The 21,462-nt window shown below is 40.2% G+C and overlaps 1 protein-coding gene across 1 annotated transcript; it reads left to right on the forward strand.

Moving 5' to 3' along the window:
- The first annotated feature begins 1,739 nt into the window (after window positions 1–1,739).
- On the forward strand, window positions 1,740–18,179 carry LOC116524053 (killer cell lectin-like receptor subfamily B member 1B allele C). The gene is made up of 6 exons (XM_032239149.1): window positions 1,740–1,884; window positions 7,246–7,344; window positions 8,181–8,345; window positions 14,232–14,386; window positions 14,978–15,090; window positions 18,068–18,179. Exons 1-6 carry the CDS (start codon window positions 1,794–1,796, stop codon window positions 18,177–18,179), a joined length of 735 nt encoding a protein of 244 aa, XP_032095040.1. The 5' UTR covers window positions 1,740–1,793.
- The last annotated feature ends 3,283 nt before the right edge of the window (window positions 18,180–21,462 follow it).

The raw sequence follows: 21,462 nt of genomic DNA on the forward strand, positions 1-21,462 counted from the left end.
GAGTTGGGATCCCGGGGTTTAATGAACTACAACTCTTAGCATTTCTTGCCTTTGGCCATGCTGAGGGAGTTTGTGGGAAGTGCTTGGACATTGATTTGAAAGTTTCTTCTCCAGATTTATTACAGTCATGGGCCTCCAAATATACTTCATTTTTGCTTTTCCAGTTTATCTCTATTTGCTTGTAAGAATAAAAGGCCATGAAAGTTTTTTCTCACAATGTCCTTTTTCTTAAAACATAGAGAATTTGACGATGAACCAACACTGAAATAAGAAGCAAATTCACATTCAAGGCCAGTGATAGCTTGGACAGTGTGCTAGACTTCAGGGAAATAGAGACATCCAGAAGGGACATCAGGACAGAGCCAGGAAAATAACTTTTTCGGAAAACTGAAAATGTGTGATTCTGGGAAAATTGCTCAATGTGGCCTTTTCCTCTTCCAAAATCCCCTGTTGTCAAGGTTTCCAATGCCTTCTTCACTCTTCCAATCCTTGTGTTCAGCTGCACTATAAATATTTTCCTCATGTCAACTTTGAAGGAGAGATTTGTATACACAGCTCTTGTTGGTTAAGATTGTGCAGCAAATGTAAACATGGAGAATAACTAAAATAATAATGCTGATCAAAAGAGAAGGTTTCAGCAATCTCCACTTGTCAAGGACTGCTTCTCAAGGACTTCCTAAATGGGTCTTAGAAATGCACATCTGGTTTTAGTTGTGAAGATAATGGCTAGACTACAAAATGGAAGTTGCATAAGATGTTGCAATACTTTCTCTAGGGAGTGAGGATGGATGAGATTGTCAGCATTCCAAATATCATCCAAAATTAAATCAGATGCCAGGGCAGAACTTTCCTCAAACTTCCAATTTTTTAAGAGAGACATGTTGGCACATCTCTGGAAAACCCGAATCTGAAAGCTTCCTGGGTTTTCCACCCACTTGAAAGTTCATGATCTTGCCCCACACACACAAGTCCATCACATGGTCCAATCTTCCATTGCCACGCTGGCATTTCCACCCATCTAGTTCCGGTCAGGTGCAGAGGTGAGGAGACAAGAATGACCCCGGGCTTCTAGAAAGGAATGTTTTATTTTGACAACAACACATTCTGCTCCTTACTTTTCCCCTTCCCAATTCCCCACTAATGAAACAGCATAGTAAAATAAGAGAGAGAGCATGGCAGACCAAAGATCCTAAAAGGAATATGACTGCAGGCCTGACAAGAGATAGCATTATCATTTGAAGGGGGGGGGGGATTCCAGAAATAGACAAATAACAGCCACTCATACTTAATAAGCACATCACACTGGGTGGATGAAAAGGGAGAGGGTGAAAATGAGAAAAGAAGAGAGCAGATGAAACGGCATGTCCTGGATTGCAGATGGGCTACTGTAGTTTCTTTTGGGTGGGTGGGTGCAGAGGAGTCCAACCCTGTTGGATTTCATGGCCTGTTACTGGTGATCACAAACATAGAAAAAAAAGGGGGGGAGAAAGAATTTTTAACCTTAGTTTCCTTTGTAAATTGCAACAGTGACCCTTAGCTTCATTTGCACTGTCATCTGGAAACCACGTAGAGAAGAACACATTTTATAACAGTTGTATTCTCTTAAGACATTTTCCTCCTTTCAGCGTAGGAGCACATAACCACAGCTGTACATGGGCAGTGAAAATATACCTAACACTTAGGAGATAGTGATAAGTAGTGTAGATCAACAACACTTCCGTTACTCATATGCAGGCGTATTAAGAACATCTCACTTACACCTAGCCCGTCTATTTTGGGTTGCAAAGTTGACCATGGATACCGGTCTGGTCTATGCAGATATCATATGTTCTGAAGATTCCTCATCCAGAAGAAGTTCAAATTGCATTGCTGTTCAACAGGCAGGTAAGTTCATTTATTTCAGGACAGCCTCTCAGACTGGGAAAGGCAACATACTTTCTGAAAGGTCTTCCATTGCAGTTTTTTTTTTTTACATACAGACTATAAGTAGAAGCTCACACAGCCACTAAGGAGGAGGGATAAGATAAGGGGTGCAGATAAGGACCCAGATTTAAGTTGTCACTTGGCTGCAAAGCTCATTTGTTGACTTTGAGCCAGTCACAATATTCCCCAGGTCAATTTCTCCCCAAAGATTGTTGCTGTGCAGATAACAGGGTTATCTGCTACATATAGAATAGAATAACAGAGTTGGAAGGGACCTTGGAGGTCTTCTAGTCCAACCCCCTGCCTAGGGAGGGAACCCTATGCCACCTCAGACAAATGGTTATCCAACATCTTCTTTAAGACTTCCAGTGTTGGAGCATTCACAGCTTTTGGAGACAACTGATTAATTGTTCTTTCAGGAAATTTCTCCTCAGTTCTATGTTGCTTCTCTCCTTGATTAGTTTCCACCCATTGCTTCTTGTTCTACCCTCAGGTGCTTTGGAAAACAGATTGACCCCTTCTTCTTTGTGGCAGCCCCTGAGATATTGGATCACTGCTATCATGTCTCCCCTAGTCCTCCTTTTCATTAAACTAGACATACGCAGTTCCTGCAACCGTTCTTCATATGTTTTAGTCTCCAGTCCCCTAATCATCTTTGTTGCTCTTCTCTGCACTCTTTCTAAAGTTTTTACATCATGGCAATCAAAACTGAAGTCAGTATTCTAAGTGTGGCCTTACCAAGGGATTTTATATGTGTATTTAGCTTATAGAAAAACCATGAGATATAATGCAATATTGATTGTAACAACAGAAAGCAAGTACAGTGTCTGAAATTTTGTACATAAGAATGGCTCTGATTTGTTGCATCTTCTCATAGGAAAACAGAAGGAAGTTCTTTGCATTGAATGTCCTTTGCCCCCAAGTAATTGTACAAAAGTTAGTAATCACTTAGGGGGGGGTGTCTTGATGAACTCAGTGTCACAGAGCATTGCAGGCTTTGGTGCTTTCCAAAAACTGTGGTTGCATTGTTCTGCCATGTATGAAACATGAAGGATCACTGGCAATGTGGATTTCTAAAAATCTTGTAGGAATGCAACAATGGAACTAGGTATCAAATACAATTTGAAGAGAGTTCTGTGTTTGTTAGCTTTGTGCTAAGAGATGGGGACATTTTATTTTCCTGTGGTTTTACAGATACACTTCTGTTCTTCACCCACCCACGCCCACCTCGAACATGAACTTTGATCGAAAGGCAGTTCAGTACGCATCTTCCTCTCTGTCTTCTGAGGAAGATAAAGAGCCTTTCTTGTTCTTTTTCTTTAATCTCTATCAGTTCAACAATTGGTTCTCTGCTGCTTTCATTACCATTGTTTCACCTGTGCTCATTTATGTCTATGGAGATTTTCAGTCATCCAGATCATGGTTGTCCCAAAGATGCTTTTTTCAAGATGCCTTTTTTTCAAGGCAACTGGACTTTCTGGTTTATTTTTTTTCTTTGAAGATGTTTCGCTTCTCATCCAAAAAGCTTTTGCAGCTCTGACTGGATAGTGGGGAATGGAAGGATTTATACTCTTTACCTTGAAACAGTTCCAAGAAGGCTCCACAATTATTTGCACCACTCAGGTGACCCTGAGGACACAGATCCCCCCCCCCTTTATTAGCAACTAGCTAAAAGAATGCAAATGATCAGCTGTCTGCAAGGAATATAAATCCTTCCATTCCCCGCCATCCAGTCAGCACTGAAGAAACTTCTTAGATGAGAAGCAAAACATCTTCAAAGAAAAAAACCAGACAGTCCAGTTGCCTCTTGAAAAAGCACCTTTGGGACATGTGCTCATTTAGTTATTAAATTTATATACTGCCCATTGTACTCTTGAGCAACTCTTGTACATTTATTATGATAAGGTTAAGTGATTTAAGAGCCACTTATCTCCCGTAGTTCCCGCTTCTCCAATAAGATGATGTAGAGTGAGTGTACTTCAGCTCCCTTTGATTAAACAGCATCAGGGTTCTGGGAAGTAAATCATGTCACCCATAGCATCTGTATTCTAGAACAGGGGTCTCAAACAGGCAGCCAGTGGGACGGCTATGTCACATGCAGGCCACATCCACCCCAGCTGTGCAAAAGGGGAAAACAAGTTGCAATAAGTCACGTGATGGCAACATGACGCAGCAAGTTTGACACCCATGTTCTAGGACATCATCATCCAAGAGACTGATATGCAGTGGTGGGATTCAGTCAGTTCGCACCACTTCGGGAGAACCGGTTGTTAACTTTCTGAGCAGTTTGGCAAACTGGCTGTTGGAAGAAATAATTAGGGTAGAGAACCGGTTGTTAAATTTCTTGAATCCCACCACTGCTGATATGGCTCCTACCTTGATAACGCCCTAGAAACCCCTGAAAGTCTGGCTGTTCTTTCAATAGCAATAGTACTTATATGCACTCCATCGTGCTTTACAGCACTCTGGATGATTTCTACACTGTGTGCACAATTATTAGGAAAGTTGTATTTTGGAGTATTATTTTTACTATTGAACAAAAATACAGTGTTCTTGGTCAATCCAAAATATTAATAAATCTCAAACCTGAATATTTAAGAAAGTAAAAGTCAGGTTTTGGCTTTGTTAGGAGAATATATGTGCGCAATTATTGGGCAGCTATCAGTGTGCAGAAGTGTTATGCAACTAAATGAAAAAACAAAAATTTGCCCATCTCACTCGTTTATTTGCATCGGTTAAAGGGAGAATAATAAACAAACAACTCAAAATGTACAAATAAACATTTCTGACATTAAAAAAAACCAGTGATCAATATAGTTAACCCTTCTTTTCAATAGCAGTCATAACTCTTCCATTCATGGAGTCTGTCAGTTTCTTGATCTGTTGACAATTAACTTTTTGTGCAGCAGCAGCCACAGTCTCCCAGACACTGTTCAGAGAGGTGTACTGTTTTCCTTCACCATAAATCTCCCATTTAATAAGGACCCACAAGTTCTTAATAGGGTTTAGGTGAGGTGAGGAAGAGGGCCATGTCATTATTCTTTCATCTTTAAGGTCTTTATTGGCTAGCCATGCATTGCGGTGGAGCATTGCCCTGCATAAAAATCATGGTCTTCTTGAAAGACTTTTTCCTGTACCACTGCTTGAAGAAAGTGTCTTCTAAAAACTGGCAGTAGATTTGGAAGTTGATTTTGGGTCCATCTTCAACCCGAAAAGTGTTGTGGCCATCCAGCGGATCTGGCAGCAGATTCGGACGAGGAGGTTGGGGAGGAACATGGGCCAATCCTAGAGTCTGGGGAAGGCTCTGACGAGGGCTCTGCATCAAAGGCAGAGAGGGGGCCAAGGCTGTCTGACAGTTATCAGGTTCCTTCGGAGTCGGACATCTGTGGGGCAGAAGAACAGCTGGAGACTGTTCCCAGTGTGTACATGCACAGAGCTGCCAGGAGAAGGAAACAGCTAAGAAACAAGGGTCGACTCGGGAGTAAAGCCACAGGTGGATGGTAAATGGCCCCTACCATAGGAAATAAAGAGGAGCAAAAGGGGAGGGGAGTTTGCAGGAGGCAATTAGTTCAATTCATTAGAGTGAAGATCTGTTCCTGACCTTGCCATATAATTGCTGCTACAGAGTGGCGTTTGGAAGATATCGGCCTGGCAGTTCTCAAGCCTTATAAAGGTCTGTAGTTGTGAAATCTCTTGAAAGACTGTTGGCCGGGACTTTGCTGGAGAGGAATTCACTTTAAACTACTGTATTTTTTGGAGTATAAGACCATAGGTGGGTTCCTACCAGTTTGCACCTATTCGGTAGAACCGGTTCATCAAATCTACCAAACCGGTTAGAAGAGGTTCCACCAGTGGACCCAGAAAGCAGGCCACACCTACAGAAGAGGTTCCAAAATTTTTTGAAACTCACCACTGGTCCTTGGATATGATTATTCTACACTATCATGCTCATATTTATAAAACTCAGTGCCTCTGTGAAAGGTAAGGATGACTACTGAGTTTGTGGTGGAATCAGAACATTGCATGTGTTGAAGTTGTTTTAATGCAAACCAAAGATGCCTTTTAAAAAACAAGTTTACATCATATTCTTTTGCATGCCAGTGCTGTGTGTGAGGTAATTTAAGGTGATTCTGACAAGTGTCGTCAGCATCTTCATATCCAGTCACATGGGCAACAAGCCACTCCCACAAAGAAGCCACACCCACAGAGTAGATTCGAACAATTTTTGAAACCCACCACTGTATAAGACGCACACTTTTTCCTCAAAAAAGAGGCTGAAAATCTGAGTGCTTCTTATACACCGAATACAGCATTTTTTGCCTCTCGAAGCCCCGCCCCCTTCACCAAAATGGCCATGTATAGCCTTTTGGAGGCTTTCAGAGAGCTCCTGGGGACTGGGAGGGCAGAAATGAGCAAAACACCAGCTGTTTTTTGTCCCCCGCCAGCAGCACTCTATAAGCCTCCATAAGGCTATGCATGCAATTTTTTAAACAAAAAATGAGCCCCTTTTCATGAAAAACGGGCCAGTTTTGGGAGTTTTGCAGACTGCAAAACCTTTTTTTCCTACCTACAGACACACTCTCTCCCCTACCTTCTACTGTATTTCTCTCTATCTCTATTTCTCTCTCTTTATCCCTCTACCTACCCACCTACACACACACACACTCTCCCTACCTACCTACTGTATTTCTCTTTCTCTCTATTTCTCTCTCTCTCTCTATCCCTTTATCTACCATCCATCTGCTCCGTCAAGAGTCACTCTCATCTCATCAGTCCATAAAACCTTTGAAAAAATTGTCTACAGACATTTCTTGGCCCAATCTTGTTGTTTCAACTTATGTGTCTTTCCGGTAGGGAAATTAAGTGAATACCACCCCTATTCACAGCCATACATTGCAATTGGGAAATATAAACCAAGTTTTTAACACAGATTGGGTGAAAAGGGGACAAAGTAGTAACAAAGAAGGCATGCCTCAGGGAGCAGGGTGGGGGGACAACATATTGAAATCTATTAAAACCTCCTTCAATAATTATTTTTAAATGTGAGTGGCAAAATGAGGGGGGGGGCGCTTGTAACATTCAGAAAGGGAATTTGGAATAAGGAAGTGAAAGTTTATTTGACAAAGGCTTGGAATATCACATGTGTGCAACGGAAGATCAAGGAGAACATGCTGAGCTGAGAGATTCAATAGCTTGCCTTTCTAATATGACTCTGTTATTATTTAGTAGAAGTGTCAGGTGATCTGCAAAATACATAATATAAAGGTTCCTATCCACTTATGTTAGAGTAACCCGCCAAATGTTTTTGTTTGAATTTTGCAGATCACAGAATATGCCCTCCTTGGCGTTGGACTGTTCTATGGCTTTCCTGTACTGGGAATGTTCTCTTGATGGCGGCTGTGATAGTGATGGGGGTTTATGGTAAGTATTGTAGGAGGAGAGAGCATGACGAAGCTCCATAAGTAAGAATCAAATGTACTGAGCAGACACCCAAAGATCCAAGAATTAAAAGGATCCCTTCTCATAGAAGCATCCAGAGCAGGATGGAGCCCATTAAGTAACTCGCGTGAGATGCTGTCGCCAGGGCGGGGGTGGGTGGGGGTAAATTTATTATTTTAATTTATTATATAATTCTTCCTTTACTAGTTTTATTGTTTTTAATACGAGGTTTTATATTTTGTAAGCTGCCTTGTGCCACCATCAGAGTTGGAATTCAGCAGGTTCTGACCAGTTCTGGAGAACCAGTAGCGGAAATTTTGAGTAGTTCAGAGAACCAATAAATTCCACCTCTGACTGGGCCCGCTCCAATCTATTCTCTGCCTCCTGAGTCCCCGCTCATCGGGAGGGAGGGATTTTGCAGTAACTGTCCCCTGGTGAGAATGGTGATTTTACAGTACCCTTCCCCTGCCATGCCCACCAATCCACGCCACGCCCATCAAGCCATGCCCACAGAACCAGTAGTAAAATTTTTTGAATCCCACCACTGATTGCCATGTGTGAATAGGCAGCAATATAAATTCTATAAATGAAAGAATGAATGAATGAATAAAAATAGGACAGTCAAGGCAGGATATCAATAAAATAATAAAGCTTGTGAGAGGCTATCAAAAAGTGATAAATGGAGTCTTAGTACTGGTTGAATATTATTATGCATCCCTGGTAGAATCCAGATGGGACTCTCTTTATCCAGAATACAATATCTGTGATATTGTGCACTTTTAATTATGTAACTATAATTCTGGCTTAATATTTTATAGGCCTGAGGTGCATTTCCTCAGTAGGCTCTCAAAACTCCCAGGAAATGACCGGAATTTCAAATGCACATCAATGCAAACAAGATGAAAACAAAACAAATAAAGAATTAGAAAAACTCCGGACTTTTCTAAGGCAACATTTGTGTGAGGCTACAAATGCATCTACAGGTAACTCTTTCTATTTGTAACTGAAATGTTCCTGTGACCCTTGTTACTATTTCTCAAATTTTTTATCTTCAAATATATCTGTCATCTCTTATTGTTAACTGATCATTTATTTGCATTTCTAGATTGCTTATCAACCTCAAGGAGGCATCATCATCCTACTTTTGTTTCCTCCTCCACCCCCACCCCCACCCAACTCTTATAGCTTTCATGCATGGCCTGCTGAACTACACTCTATCTACTCGGATAGAGTAGGATTTTTATTTATTTTATTTTAGTTTGTCACTCATGTACAAGATATCAGGAATAGGAATAAACATGAATAAGAAGACAGGAAATAGGTACAAATAAATGGGGACAGTAGGACAGGGATGATAGGCACATTGGTGCCCTTATGCACGCCGGACCTCTTAGGAATGAGGCGAGGTCCATGGTTGACAGTTTAAGGTTAAAGTTATGGGGTTTGAGGATGTAACAACAGTCAAGTAATGCATTCCAGGCATTGACCACTCTGTTGCTGAAGTTGCATTTTCTGCAATGGAGTTTGTATCTATTGTGTGCTCGTCTATTATTGCGGTATATAATATTGTGTATTTGTGCGGATCCACTAACATTTAGGCAGTGATAAACTGCTAAACCTTGAGGGAGTCACCAAACACAGAAAGACAAACAGAGGGAAGGAGAGAAATCTCATAGCTATGTTGATGTAGTTCAGAGTCCAGGATTCTGAAGATGAAGTGGAAGAAATCAATAGGCCTTAATCTGCCTTTCTAGTCCTTCAGAGCATTTGCAGGGGTGAAGGATCCTTATGCCTGCAGGCACACTAAGCCATGGACTTCAGACCCCTACCTTCGACCTAGTGAAGCTGACTATCCATAGCGACTTGGTGGTCTACTTCAACCACCTCACAGTTGTAAATAATCCCAGTGATTTCAGACTTGAAAATGCAAAACCTATGTTCAGAAGTGGAAGGAAATATGAATTCCCATAATTGGGAGAAATGGATTATGAAATTAATGGAGCTGGAGAAGAAGACAAAATTGATTACTTTAATTAAAGTTAACAATTTGTCTGCTTTTCTGGAAACTCTTTTGGGCTTTTTACTTGATAAAGAGAAAATTGAAGTTTTGGCTTTGAGATCTGATAATTAGATATGTTTTGGTTATATAAATCTTGTATAATGTTGTCTAATTTTAAAGGATGTTTTATTTTAGATTTTTATTGTAGAAATATCTAGTAACAATATGTTTTGGTATTGATAATATCAAGCACTTATAAGCTTATGTTTAATTCAAATGAAGATTAAATTATATATTGTTGCTGTTATTAGTTAATTGTTTGGTGTGTATATCTTTATAGTTTTATATTGTTTTTTGTTAAACTAAAATAAGATTGTATTTTATTATATGTTTATACTGAAGAGAGATGGAACTAATCTTTTTTAATGTTATTTTTGGTGTGTATTTTTTCTTATGTCGCTTTGAAACTTTCTCTGCTGTTCTCCTCTCCCACCTTTCCTTTTTGTTGTAATTTTATATATTTTAACCTTTTTGTGTTATAAATTTAATAAAGTTCTTTTTTAAAAAAGAAAATGCTAACCTATGCAAAGTCACTATGAAAAATTGAATGAATAACCCTGGGAGGAGGAGCCAACGTCGCAATGATACGGAAGTGTGCTCTGATACTGCAGCTGATACTTTTTGCTGCTGGGTGGTCCAATTGGACCTAAACCATCCCGCAGAGACGGTGAACAGGAAGAATACTTCTTGCTGATCTCAGGGACATCGCAAAGTCCCTGATCGATGCAAGAAAAGTTCTTCAATCCAGCCAAGGCTGATGAAGTCAGGGTGGCTCCAAAATGGAAGGATACGGAAAGAGAAAGTGTTTCCAGCTGGTGAGAAATTTTTACCGTTTTAAAAGAGACTGCCTATAAAAAACTTAAAATTAATTTAAATTGGAGAACAGAAGAAATAAGCAGTGGAATTAAGTTTGGAATGGTTTTGGACAGTGGGTTATCTTACTTTTTAAATGCTATGTTCATGGATGGAATTTATGCAAGCCTTTTAATATGAATGGATTAAGTTTTCTTCTTCTATTTTTTTTTCTTTTATTATTCTTTGTAACCTATGGACTAAAATTCTCCTCTTTCATTACTGTGGGTGTTTTTCTAACTCATTCAAGAATCGGACCATTTTTTAAACATGAAATACAAAATATATACAAAAAGCAACAAAGAAAATTGCAACAATAACACTGCTACTTAAAGCCTGGAGGTTTGTGCATTGGAAACGAAACACTTTTACTTTTCTTACTGATTATCCTGGCTTGGCACTCCAAGATCTCACTGCTGGTTTATAGAGAGTGATAAGAAGAAAAGCATACAGATGTCCCTTTGAAGTATATCTTTAACCAGAGAAAAGTGAAAATAAAACTTTATTGTGAATCTATGCTTAATCTTGTAAAAACCTTCCAAGCTAAAGCAACAGTGTTTGTTAGCTGGACATAATGGCACAACTTCAACAGCAGAAAGAAACTTTAAGCCTGCAAAATATATTCTTAGAAATGCAGAAATTATCAAACACATTTGAGAGGATGGAGAAGAAGTTGGAAGACTTAGAGCATCTAACAGTAAAATATGATGAAGAAGTTGGAGATGTTTATCAAGTGGAAAAAGTGGAGGTTAGAATCCTAAAAACCGAAGAGGAAAATGACCATAAAGAAATTATATCTGCTGATATTTATGGTGATTGGTTTGTTTCTGGAAATGGAAAGAGTGGAATACTGAAAGAGGAATTAAATAGAGGGGAACTCTACTCTAGATGGCAAAACACAGAAGAAGAAAAAACAAAATAATTTATGGATTTAAAGAGAGAAATTTTATTAGCAACATCATTGATAATGCTACTGATAATTAAAGATAAGCTGATTAAGGAAACAGAAGAAGGGCATCAAAATTACATGAAAGATTTTATAAGCAAGGAGTTGCTAAGAGGAGTCCATACAAATTTGATTAAGGAGATGATTAGAGGACTGACACCACAAATGGCAGAAGACATGAGACTGTTTTGCTATTGGAAAGATACAGGTTGATAGATGGAAATGTATAATTTAAAACTAGTTAAACTTAGTGAAATTTAGTGACAATAGATATAGTTAAATAAATAATTGATAATGATAATAAGGTATACAATGTGTAGTGTTATGATAAGTAATAATTGGATATGACTATTAAATGGTTCCCATGAAAGGAAGATTAGAAAGCATTTTGGATTATATATAAAGGTTAATAAAAAAAGAACTAAGTTAGATTCAGTTAAGTCTGGATTATTAGGGGGAAAATGTTATGATACAGGATATAGTCAAATAAAGGAGGGATAATGATAATTTGTGTGTGTGTGTGTGTGTGTGTGTGTGTGTGTGTACAACATAAGGAAACTGGATGTAAATTGTAAACAGTGATTTGGAGGGAGACGGGGGACTCCCTACAGGGTAAGGCTGAGGAGTATGTCCAGTTCTTGGCGGACAAAGTTGCCCGGTTTCGAGCGGACCTGGACTCCACCCCAGTAGATCCAGCCGAGACACAAGGAGAAGACTTGGCAAACCATCTCTGGGTTGAGTTTCAGGAAGTTGCCTCTGGGGATGTGGACAAGGCTATGCGAGCTGTGAGTGCCTCCACCTGCATACTGGACCCGTGTCCCTCCTGGCTGGTTGCCAACAGCAGTGAGGTGACACGAGGCTGGATCCAGGCGGTTGTTACCGCCTCTCTTCGGGAGGGGTGCTTCCCCACCGCGCTCAAGACAGCGGTGGTAAGACCCCTCCTGAAGAAACCGTCCTTGGATCCAGCTGTTCTTAATAACTATCGTCCAGTCTCCAACCTCCCCTTTGTAGGGAAGGTTGTTGAGAAGGTGGTGGCTCTCCAGCTTCAGCGTACCTTGGAGGAAGCTAACTATCTTGACCCCTTCCAGTCTGGCTTCAGACCCGGTTACAGCACAGAAACCGCTTTGGTCGCATTGACCGATGATCTCTGGAGAGCTAGGGATGGAGGCCATGCTTCCATCCTAGTTCTCCTGGACCTCTCAGCGGCTTTCGATACCATCGACCATGGTATCCTTCTGCGACGACTGCGGGAGATAGGGGTGGGCGGCACTGTTTTGCAGTGGTTCTCCTCTTATCTCTCGGACAGGTCGCAGTCGGTGTTGGTGCGGGGGCAGAGATCGTCCCTGAGGCCCCTAACTTATGGGGTGCCGCAGGGGTCGGTCCTATCCCCCCTACTATTTAACATTTACATGAAACCGCTGGGCGAGATCATCCGAAGGCACGGGATAAAATACCACCAATATGCGGACGATACACAGTTGTATCTGTCCGCCCCGTGCCAACTCAATGAAGCGGTGGACGTGATGAGCCGGGGTCTAGAAGCCATTAAAGACTGGATGAGAGCAAACAAGCTGATACTCAACCCAGACAAGACCGAGTGGCTGTTGTGTTTTCCTCCCAAAAATTTGACCAACATACCATCACTCAGGCTGGGGGGACAAAACTTATACCCCTCAGAAAGGGCCCGCAACTTGGGAGTCCTCCTGGACCCACAGCTGACTTTTGACCACCATCTCTCAGCTGTGACCAGGGGGGCATTTGCCCAGGTTCGCCTGGTGCGCCAGTTGCGGCCCTACCTGAATCGGGAGGCCCTCACAACAGTCACTCGAGCCCTTGTGATCTCCAGGCTGGAATACTGTAATGTGCTCTACATGGGGCTGCCCTTGAAGAGCATCCGGAGACTTCAGCTAGTCCAGAATGCGGCCGCGCGAGTGATCGTGGGCGCACCACGGTTCGCCCACATAACACCGATCCTCCGTGAGCTGCACTGGCTACCTGTCGATCTCCGGGTGCACTTCAAGGTCCTACTCACCACCTATAAAGCGCTCCATGGTAGTGGATCTGGCTATTTGAGAGACCGCCTTCTGCCAATTACCTCCCTGCGTCCCATCAGATCGCATAGAGTTGGCCTCCTCCGTATTCCATCCGCCAGTCAGTGCCGACTGGCGACTACTCGGAGGAGAGCCTTCTCTGTTGCGGCTCCGACACTATGGAACAATCTCCCCGTGGAGATTCGTACCCTCACCACCGTCCAGGCCTTCCGCACAGCCCTCAAGAACTGGCTAGCCCGTCAGGCCTGGGGATAAGTCTACTTTCGCCCCTCCCGAATGCTGAGTGAATGTTGAGTTTTACTGTTTAATTTATTTTGTTCACATTTCTTTTGTATTGTCCTACACTCCCTTTCCTTTTTGATTGTAAGCCGCCCTGAGTCCCCTCAGGGAAAAGGGCGGCCTATAAATGTCCAATAAATGAAAATGAAATGAAAAATGAAAGTAGTATTAGAAAATTTTGTTATTAAATATTATGGATGTTTAGCTAGAATAGGACATAAGGATTCAGTGTTATTGGAGGATTTTGGAAATAGTAAATGAAATGCCAGTATGTGGTTATGTATTAAATCTTGGTATATTTTATGATGAAGGACATTTCAACAATTATAGGCAAATGAAAATGGAGATATGATGATGGTAACATGTATAAATATCCGAGTTAAAATACTTGAGTTAATATGAATTATGCTTGATGACAGTGGAAGAGATGCACAAAAGTCTTTTGTAACCAACTGATACACTTTCTACAGTAAGGAAGATTTTTTGTGTTGTATTTGTTTTGAAAATTTAAAAAAAAATTAAAAAATTGAATAAATAACTCTAACCCAGGAAAAATTATCCAATTTTTAAATAGGATCCTCTCCTTACCTTTCAAAGTAACTTTAAAGAGCTTGACATATACCGGCAGAGTTGATTAGAAACATGATTTTTTTAAAAAGAAAATATTTGTTTTCCTTCCTAGAGAATGGATCCTGCAGTGTGTGCCCTGTAACATGGCTTCCGTATGAGGACAAATGCTACTGGTTTTCTACTTCAACTCAGACCTGGGACCAAAGCAACGAGGAGTGTTTGGCAAAAAGATCTCAGCTATTAGTGATTTCTAGTATAGGAGAGCAGGTAAAAGAATTTGTTACCGGTGAAGAATAATCCATAACTGTCTTATTTTTTCCATTTTAATTTTAAACAGAAAGATTTCAGGGAATGGGTTAGCATTTCCCATCAGGCTTCAGGTGATATTTCCTAAAAAGGTCTGTGCATGCACACAAAGTTAGAAAAGGAAAATAAAATTACATTTTTGTAATGAAGATTGTTCTACGCATGCACAGACCGAAAATCAAGATGGTGGCGCCAATGACAGCACCAGTTCAGGGGCGTGAAAGGCCAAGTTATTACCTACTCGGCCAAACAGGTCTGAACCCGTAGGAACCCACCTCTGCTTCACTCATAGTTGTTTCTATTGATCTTACTCCAAGGCTTATTTGTAATCTAGTCAATCCTTTTCTATCTGAAGGATAAACAGATGGGGCAAAATTCACCTGCTAAGTTTCCCCGCGGTATCAGAGGCATAATTGGCAGGAAGTTGGAGATCTGCTTGGGCAGCTAATTAATTTGGGGAAATCTAACACAAATCTAACAAACTCAGTAATAGGGAATAGTTAGGGATTCCAATAGTCGTCCTTGTAATGAAGATGAAATGATATTTTACAGGAATTCATCAAAAACAATACAAAACCAGAGAGCCCTACTCTATGGATTGGACTCAAATTAAAATTGCCAGAGAAGAAGTGGATGTGGGTCAACGGCTCACCATTAAATACACCGTGAGTATTAATAACTTTCTAGTACAAAAGAAACCTTCTGTAATATAATGTTTTTGAAGCATAAAGTAAAAGAGTGAGAAAGAGTCGAGATAATATAGACATCTAGAGTCTCTATGGAATCTAAAAGCATCTTAAAATGATTATGGGGTCGGCTTTCACTTCATCAGGAAGGCACCACTTCACAAATGAAGGCAATTTTTTTTATTAATTTTTTTTAAAATTTTAATTTAAAACAAGTACAACATCTTTCTTTACATGCTATAGAAAGTGTATCAGTCGGTCACAAATAAACTTTCGTACATCTCCTCCACAGTCAGCAAACATGACTCATGTTAACTCAAGCATTTTAACTCAAATATTCATACATATCACCATCATCATATATCCATTTTCATTTGACTATAATTATTATTTAAAAATATTGATAATAATAATAATCTTAAGCAATACATGCCCACACCAGTGGGGGGGAAAAAAAAGACAAGGCAGGGAAGAAAAAAAAAAGAACACAGGTATATATTATTTAAAAAAAGAGTATATCAGCTGGTTACAACATATTTTGGTGCATCTCTTCCATTAATTCATATTAATTCAAATATCTTAACTCAAATGTTTACCATATTGACATCATTATACCTCCACTTTTAGTTAACTACAGTTATTTAAACATCCTTCAACCTTAACTGTGCCAAAGAATTAATCCATAACCACATGCTGACATTTCATTTACTTGTTTGTAAAATCCTCTATTAACATCAAATCCTCATATCCTATTTTAGCTGAACATCCATAATATTTAATACCAAAAATTCCATCTTCCATGCAGTATAGTTTATTATCATTCTCCCTTCTTTATGTAGTTATATCGTATATCATAAGATTTTCCCCATATTAATTAACATTTAACTGTATATATTTTATTTTATTTTTTAATAGTGATAATTATTGTGATTAATAATCTTTTTATATAGTCCAAAAGTATTTCCAACCTTCCTTTCTCATATCCAATTATTATTTATTGTATCAACTCCACATTATATACATTACTATCAATATCAATTGTTATTCAGCTATATCTATTACAAATAAGAGTAATTAGATTTAGCTAATTTTAAATTGTATTCTTCCATCTATCAGCCTATGTCTCTCCAATAACAAAACCTTCTCAGTACTATTGTCATTCGTTGAATAGATTTACCAAATGTTTTTATAAGCAAGTCCAAACAGGGATATCTTCGCACCTTTTTGCTCAGGATGTTTCTGATGAGATAATAATGTTGTCCCAGGCTTGTTAAACTTTTCAAATTGACTTTAATTTTCAAGGGTGGAATTAAGAAATCTGCTAATGATGTTTCATAAAGTGTAGATTCTTTAATACTTCTCAATCCTCCTGCGCTTTGTCTCTTAAAATGAATCTTCCGTATAGCTGCCCCCCTTTCCAGCATTGCATTCCTTTCTTCCTCCGAGATAGACCAGACGTCATTTCTCACATTTTTCATTTGTATTTCAGGAGCATTCGAACATTCAACGTTCTCACCTTTTTCTTCATATTTTAATGTCAAATAATCCAATTTTTTTTCAAATCTTTGATATGAATCAAACAGCTTTTGAACTGCAGAAAAAAGTATTTGGAACGAGCCCTTGGGAATATAAATCGACGCCATGTTGTGACGCAGTTAGAGGCTCTAAGATATTTGCAAGTAAAGACACGCTGGGAGCTGTGCGATCTTATCTGATCTTAGACCAACACAACCAAGCAATAAAAGTGTCAGATCGTAGAAAGCCAATTTGTAGTAGATTAGTTTTACAACCCACTTAGAAAGAGTCAGGGGGGGAATGTTGAAGAATTCCTTGAAGCGTTTAAGAAATAGGGTAACCACTGACCATAAATCCATTTTTAAAAAAACCAATTTGCCACTAGATTCTTCTGTTCTTTGGTTTCAATTAGCTTAAATTTTAGTGCGGACCATCTCTCTTTGAGTAATAAAACCAGCTTACCAGTTGAATCCACTTTCACCATTCTTAGGGGCAACCTGCAGTTTTGGTTAGCATACAGCTAATCCAGAAAGGAGTTGGCAGGAGGGGTTAATTCCAAGCCCCCCAGAGACTTTGCGAACGTCTCTGAGGTCACTGGATCTCCCTTCACCTTTCACTGTCTCTACGGGACAGCTAGGGTCCAACAACCCGTCCAAAATTCTTTCGGGATAGGGGAATTTCAGGAATAGCCTGAAACTCCGTCTTCTCACTGCTAAGCCCCGCCTTCTTCCTCACAAATGAAGGCAAATATTCATGTCCCAGGATAATGTTGCAGGATCCAATCTGGGTGGGTTACCAGGACCAGACGTTTAGTCTTCAGAGCCTTCAGATTCATGCTGGAGCCGACCCTAAGACAACTTCTCTCTACTGGAATGTATGCTTTGGGCTATTCTGTGTGTGGTTGTTATGTGGTGCCTTCCTATTGATTGATTGGTTTGTTGATGGCCAGCAACTCCTAAGAACTTGGCAGCACAAGGAAACAGCAACCAATCCCTGGCCATCAACATGCTAGTCCTGCCTTAGGCATGAAAGCTGGCTAGATGACCTTGGGTTACTCCCTCTCTCTCAGCCCAACTCACCTCACAGGGTTGCTGCTGTGGGGAAAATAAGAAGTTGAAGGAGTATTGCATATGTTCCCTGCCTCACGTTACCTATAAAGTAATAAAGACAGGATAAAATTCTAGTGATAATATTTTGCTTCCCATAGCTTATTGCAGTTCCACAACAAAGAATTCTCTGATTTACTAAATGTAGCATATCACCTTCCTTAATTATTATCATTTTGCATGTGTTTGTGTGCCTTTATGTGTGTTTGTGTATGCGCATATGTATTCGTTTTTTGGAGGGGGAAGGCTGTAAAAGGCAGATCTGTTGATGGAACAGGTGGCTCTTGTTTACTGTTTTTCCTAAACTGAAAGTACTTTTCTCTTTCCCTTCATAGATCCCGACACTCAATAGCTGTCTGTGGTACTATAGGAAAGAAGGGAATTGCATCTGATATCTGCAGTGTGGACCTTAACTGGATTTGTCAGAAACCATCTATATTCATCTAAAGATTTTCATGTAAAATTAAAAACAAAATCTTCCCCACTCCTGTAAATGTTGGCTGTCTTGCAATGGCTCTTCCACCACAGAGCAAAGAGATACTATTTGAGGAAACAGCGGCTAAATCCTCATACCAGCCTTTTATGGATGAGAAAAGGAGCATAAAGGGAAGTGGCTTCTGAATGAATATGGTTTTGTGGCATTGCCAGCAAATATTTGAGCCCTTTAAAAAGCCTGTGCACTATTTTTAAAGATAGAGTTAAATAAATGAAAGAGAATAAGTTCTACTTGCATCTTTAAATATAGCAAGTCAAATGAAAAAGAAACCTGGGGTTATCTTTCGAGAAGTTGTAGTTGTTTCTACTGCATCTATTTTTATGCCTCCCAATGCACAACATCTTCAGTTTCAGATGTATAATTTCCATCTTTCTTATTCTTCCCCCATTAAATTCTGAGACAGTAAAGGCTTCTCGATGGACAGGCCTATTCAGTCAAGCTGAGCAACGCTGGACTCTAAACTCCCCATCATTTCTCCCCATTGGCTATCCATGAAAACTAGGATTCTCAATTATTGTCACCCATCCCTTTAATAAAAAAAAATTATCATAATACAGATAATCCTGGAGTTGAATTCATTTAACAAATGTTTTGTTGGAAGAAATGTCCTTCTGGGTTCAGTTCCAAGTGGAAAAAAAGACACTGGAAACATGGAGGCTGCTTGGAAAGATGGTTTAATGGTGGACAGGGCCACATGGCTTGAGGTCCTGAACAGGAAAGGGGGCGATCACATGCTTCCAGATATTGGATGAAGAAGAAAAAAGATAGAGATGTTGAAAGTCCCTGGTTTTATGCCCTCTCTGGCCTTTGATCTCGATCTTGTATTCTGATTGGTTGTCAGACTCCCATGGGGCCATGCAGGGGCAACTCTCTAGACTGTGTTTCGAGCATTTGGTTGAGCATTTGCTTCTTCCCAGGTGCCCTATGGTGAGATGGGCAAAGGGCTAACACTATCATACCTTAATCCCATCACCCTGGAGCTGAAGGGGGAGAGCTTTGTTATGTAGAATAGATTGGCCCAGGCTTTTAAAAATGGCCCATTGATAAAGGTGGGGGCTATTAAGAGTGAGTCTGTTTCCTGTCTAAAACATGTTTTTTTTTCCATTTCTTATCCAGGGAAATATAATATTGTGCCTTTTCAATATTTCCCATGGTATTGCATTTTTCTAGGAGAAGGGTGGGTGCTAACTTCCTACAGTTTGAAGTTATAACAGTGCTGAAAAAAGTGGCTTATCAACGGTCTTCACATATATGACCATTGCAGCCTCCACATGGTCAAAATTTGGACCCTTGGCAACTAGCATATTGCAGTGTCTTAGAGTCATTGGTGGTCATTTGTGCCCTTCTCAGGTTCCTTTCAACAAGCAAAGCCAGCGGGGGGGGGAGTCAGATTCTCTTAACCATGGTGATTTGCTTAACAACCATGACAAAAAAGTTGTAAAGTCAGATGTGAATCACTTAATGACATTGTTTAGAGGCTGAATTCCGGTTGCAGTTGTAGTCCTAAATTGAGTAATTCCTTTGCAGTACAGAGTCTTTTTGAAGAAGCATGGATATACCACCTGGGAACTGTATGTCACAAATGTCACACATTTAATATGATAACATTGTAGGAATCTATTCTTTGTGCCAACCGGCCCCCTCCCAAGGATCTTTAATAGTGCTGTGGGGGAGGGGGAACTTCCTAATTTTTTGAAACCATATTGATGTGTGGGGGGCCTAGAGGGGAAGATGCTCGCCTCTCACTCGGAAGGTTGAGAGTTCAGTCCTAGGTAGCAGCGGATATTTCTCTCGCAGGGCGCAAAGAGAAAATATATATTATTAATTCCACATAGACATTGGGAAAAGCACCTGGCCAGTAAATACTCAGGTTCATTCTCCGACTCTACCTTGAACAAAGAGATTATAACAGTGGTGAAATTCATTTTTTTTTTTACTATTGGTTCTGTGGGCGCGGCTTAGTGGGCGTGGCAGGGGAAAGATACTGCAAAATCTCCATTCCCACCCCAGAGGTGGTATTTGCCAGTTCTCCAAACTACTCGAAATTTCCGCTACTGGTTCACCAGAACATGTCAGAACATGCTGAATTTCACCCCTGGATTATAGGGTTATAAAAAGAAAAAAAAATGCTGGTCAAATATCATTTTGAAGATCTGGGAACCTCCTAGTGTTCAGGCCAGCTGAGTTAATAAAGGAGATACAGTCCAGAGATGCAGAAAAAATAATGATAGACAAAAGGACTGTAGAAAGAATCCAGGTTTCTGTTGTAGTTGACTAACTTAAGGATCACAGGGAAAGGATCCATCACGAACCACAATTTCCTATCCTATAACGAACAAGTGGATTTGTTAAACCACAGGGGTGGGGTGGGAGCAATAAATTTCAACTTGCGGACAGCAAAACAAGGAACTATTGTATAGTAAACATGCATTTTTTGATAAGATATAACTGTTATTGCACCACCACTCCTGCTTTTCACAACAAAATTCCAGCTGCTCCAGATGGCTCGGCCTTATTACAGTGCATTTAGTCCTCAGCTTACAATCAAAACTGAGCCCAAAATTTCTGCTGCTAAGCAAAGACCGTTGTAGAGTTTTGCCCCATTTTATGACCTTTCCAGCCACAGTTGTTAAATTGCTAAATGAGTATCACTGTTAAGTGAATTTGGCTTCCCCATTGACTTTGCTGATAGGTAGAAGGTCGCAAAAGAAGGTCATATGGCCCCAGAACATGGGAAGCCTCCTAAATGTGAACCAGTTGCCAAGTAGCTGAATGTAAATCACATGACCATGGGGGATGCTGCAACGGTTATAAGTTATAAGTCACTTTTTTCAGTGTTGTTATAACGTTGGACAGTCACTAAACGAATGGTTGTAAGTCGAGGATTACCTATTCCACAAAAGGTATTGGAGCTGCAGGGATGAGACCACAGGGGCCAATTACATCATCATGCTATGGAAGCTCCACCCCTGTTTTATGTCTAAAAAAGGGGTTTTATGTTTCTCAACCTTAGCAGCTTTAAAATATGTGGACTTCAAGCTCTCAGAATACCCCAGTTTAGCAACGCTCCAGAATATTATGACTGAGTTGACATAATTCTGACACCACACCAAAGATCTGCACAGTGGTGGGATTCAAAATTTTTAACCGGTTCTATGGACCTGGCTTGGTGGGCGTGGTAGGGGAAGGATCAGGGGTGGGTTTCAACCGGTTCTCAGCGGTCCTTGCGAACCG

The sequence above is a fragment of the Thamnophis elegans genome, chromosome 2, assembly GCF_009769535.1.
Source record: "Thamnophis elegans isolate rThaEle1 chromosome 2, rThaEle1.pri, whole genome shotgun sequence".
NCBI classification, from domain to species: Eukaryota; Metazoa; Chordata; class Lepidosauria; order Squamata; family Colubridae; genus Thamnophis; species Thamnophis elegans.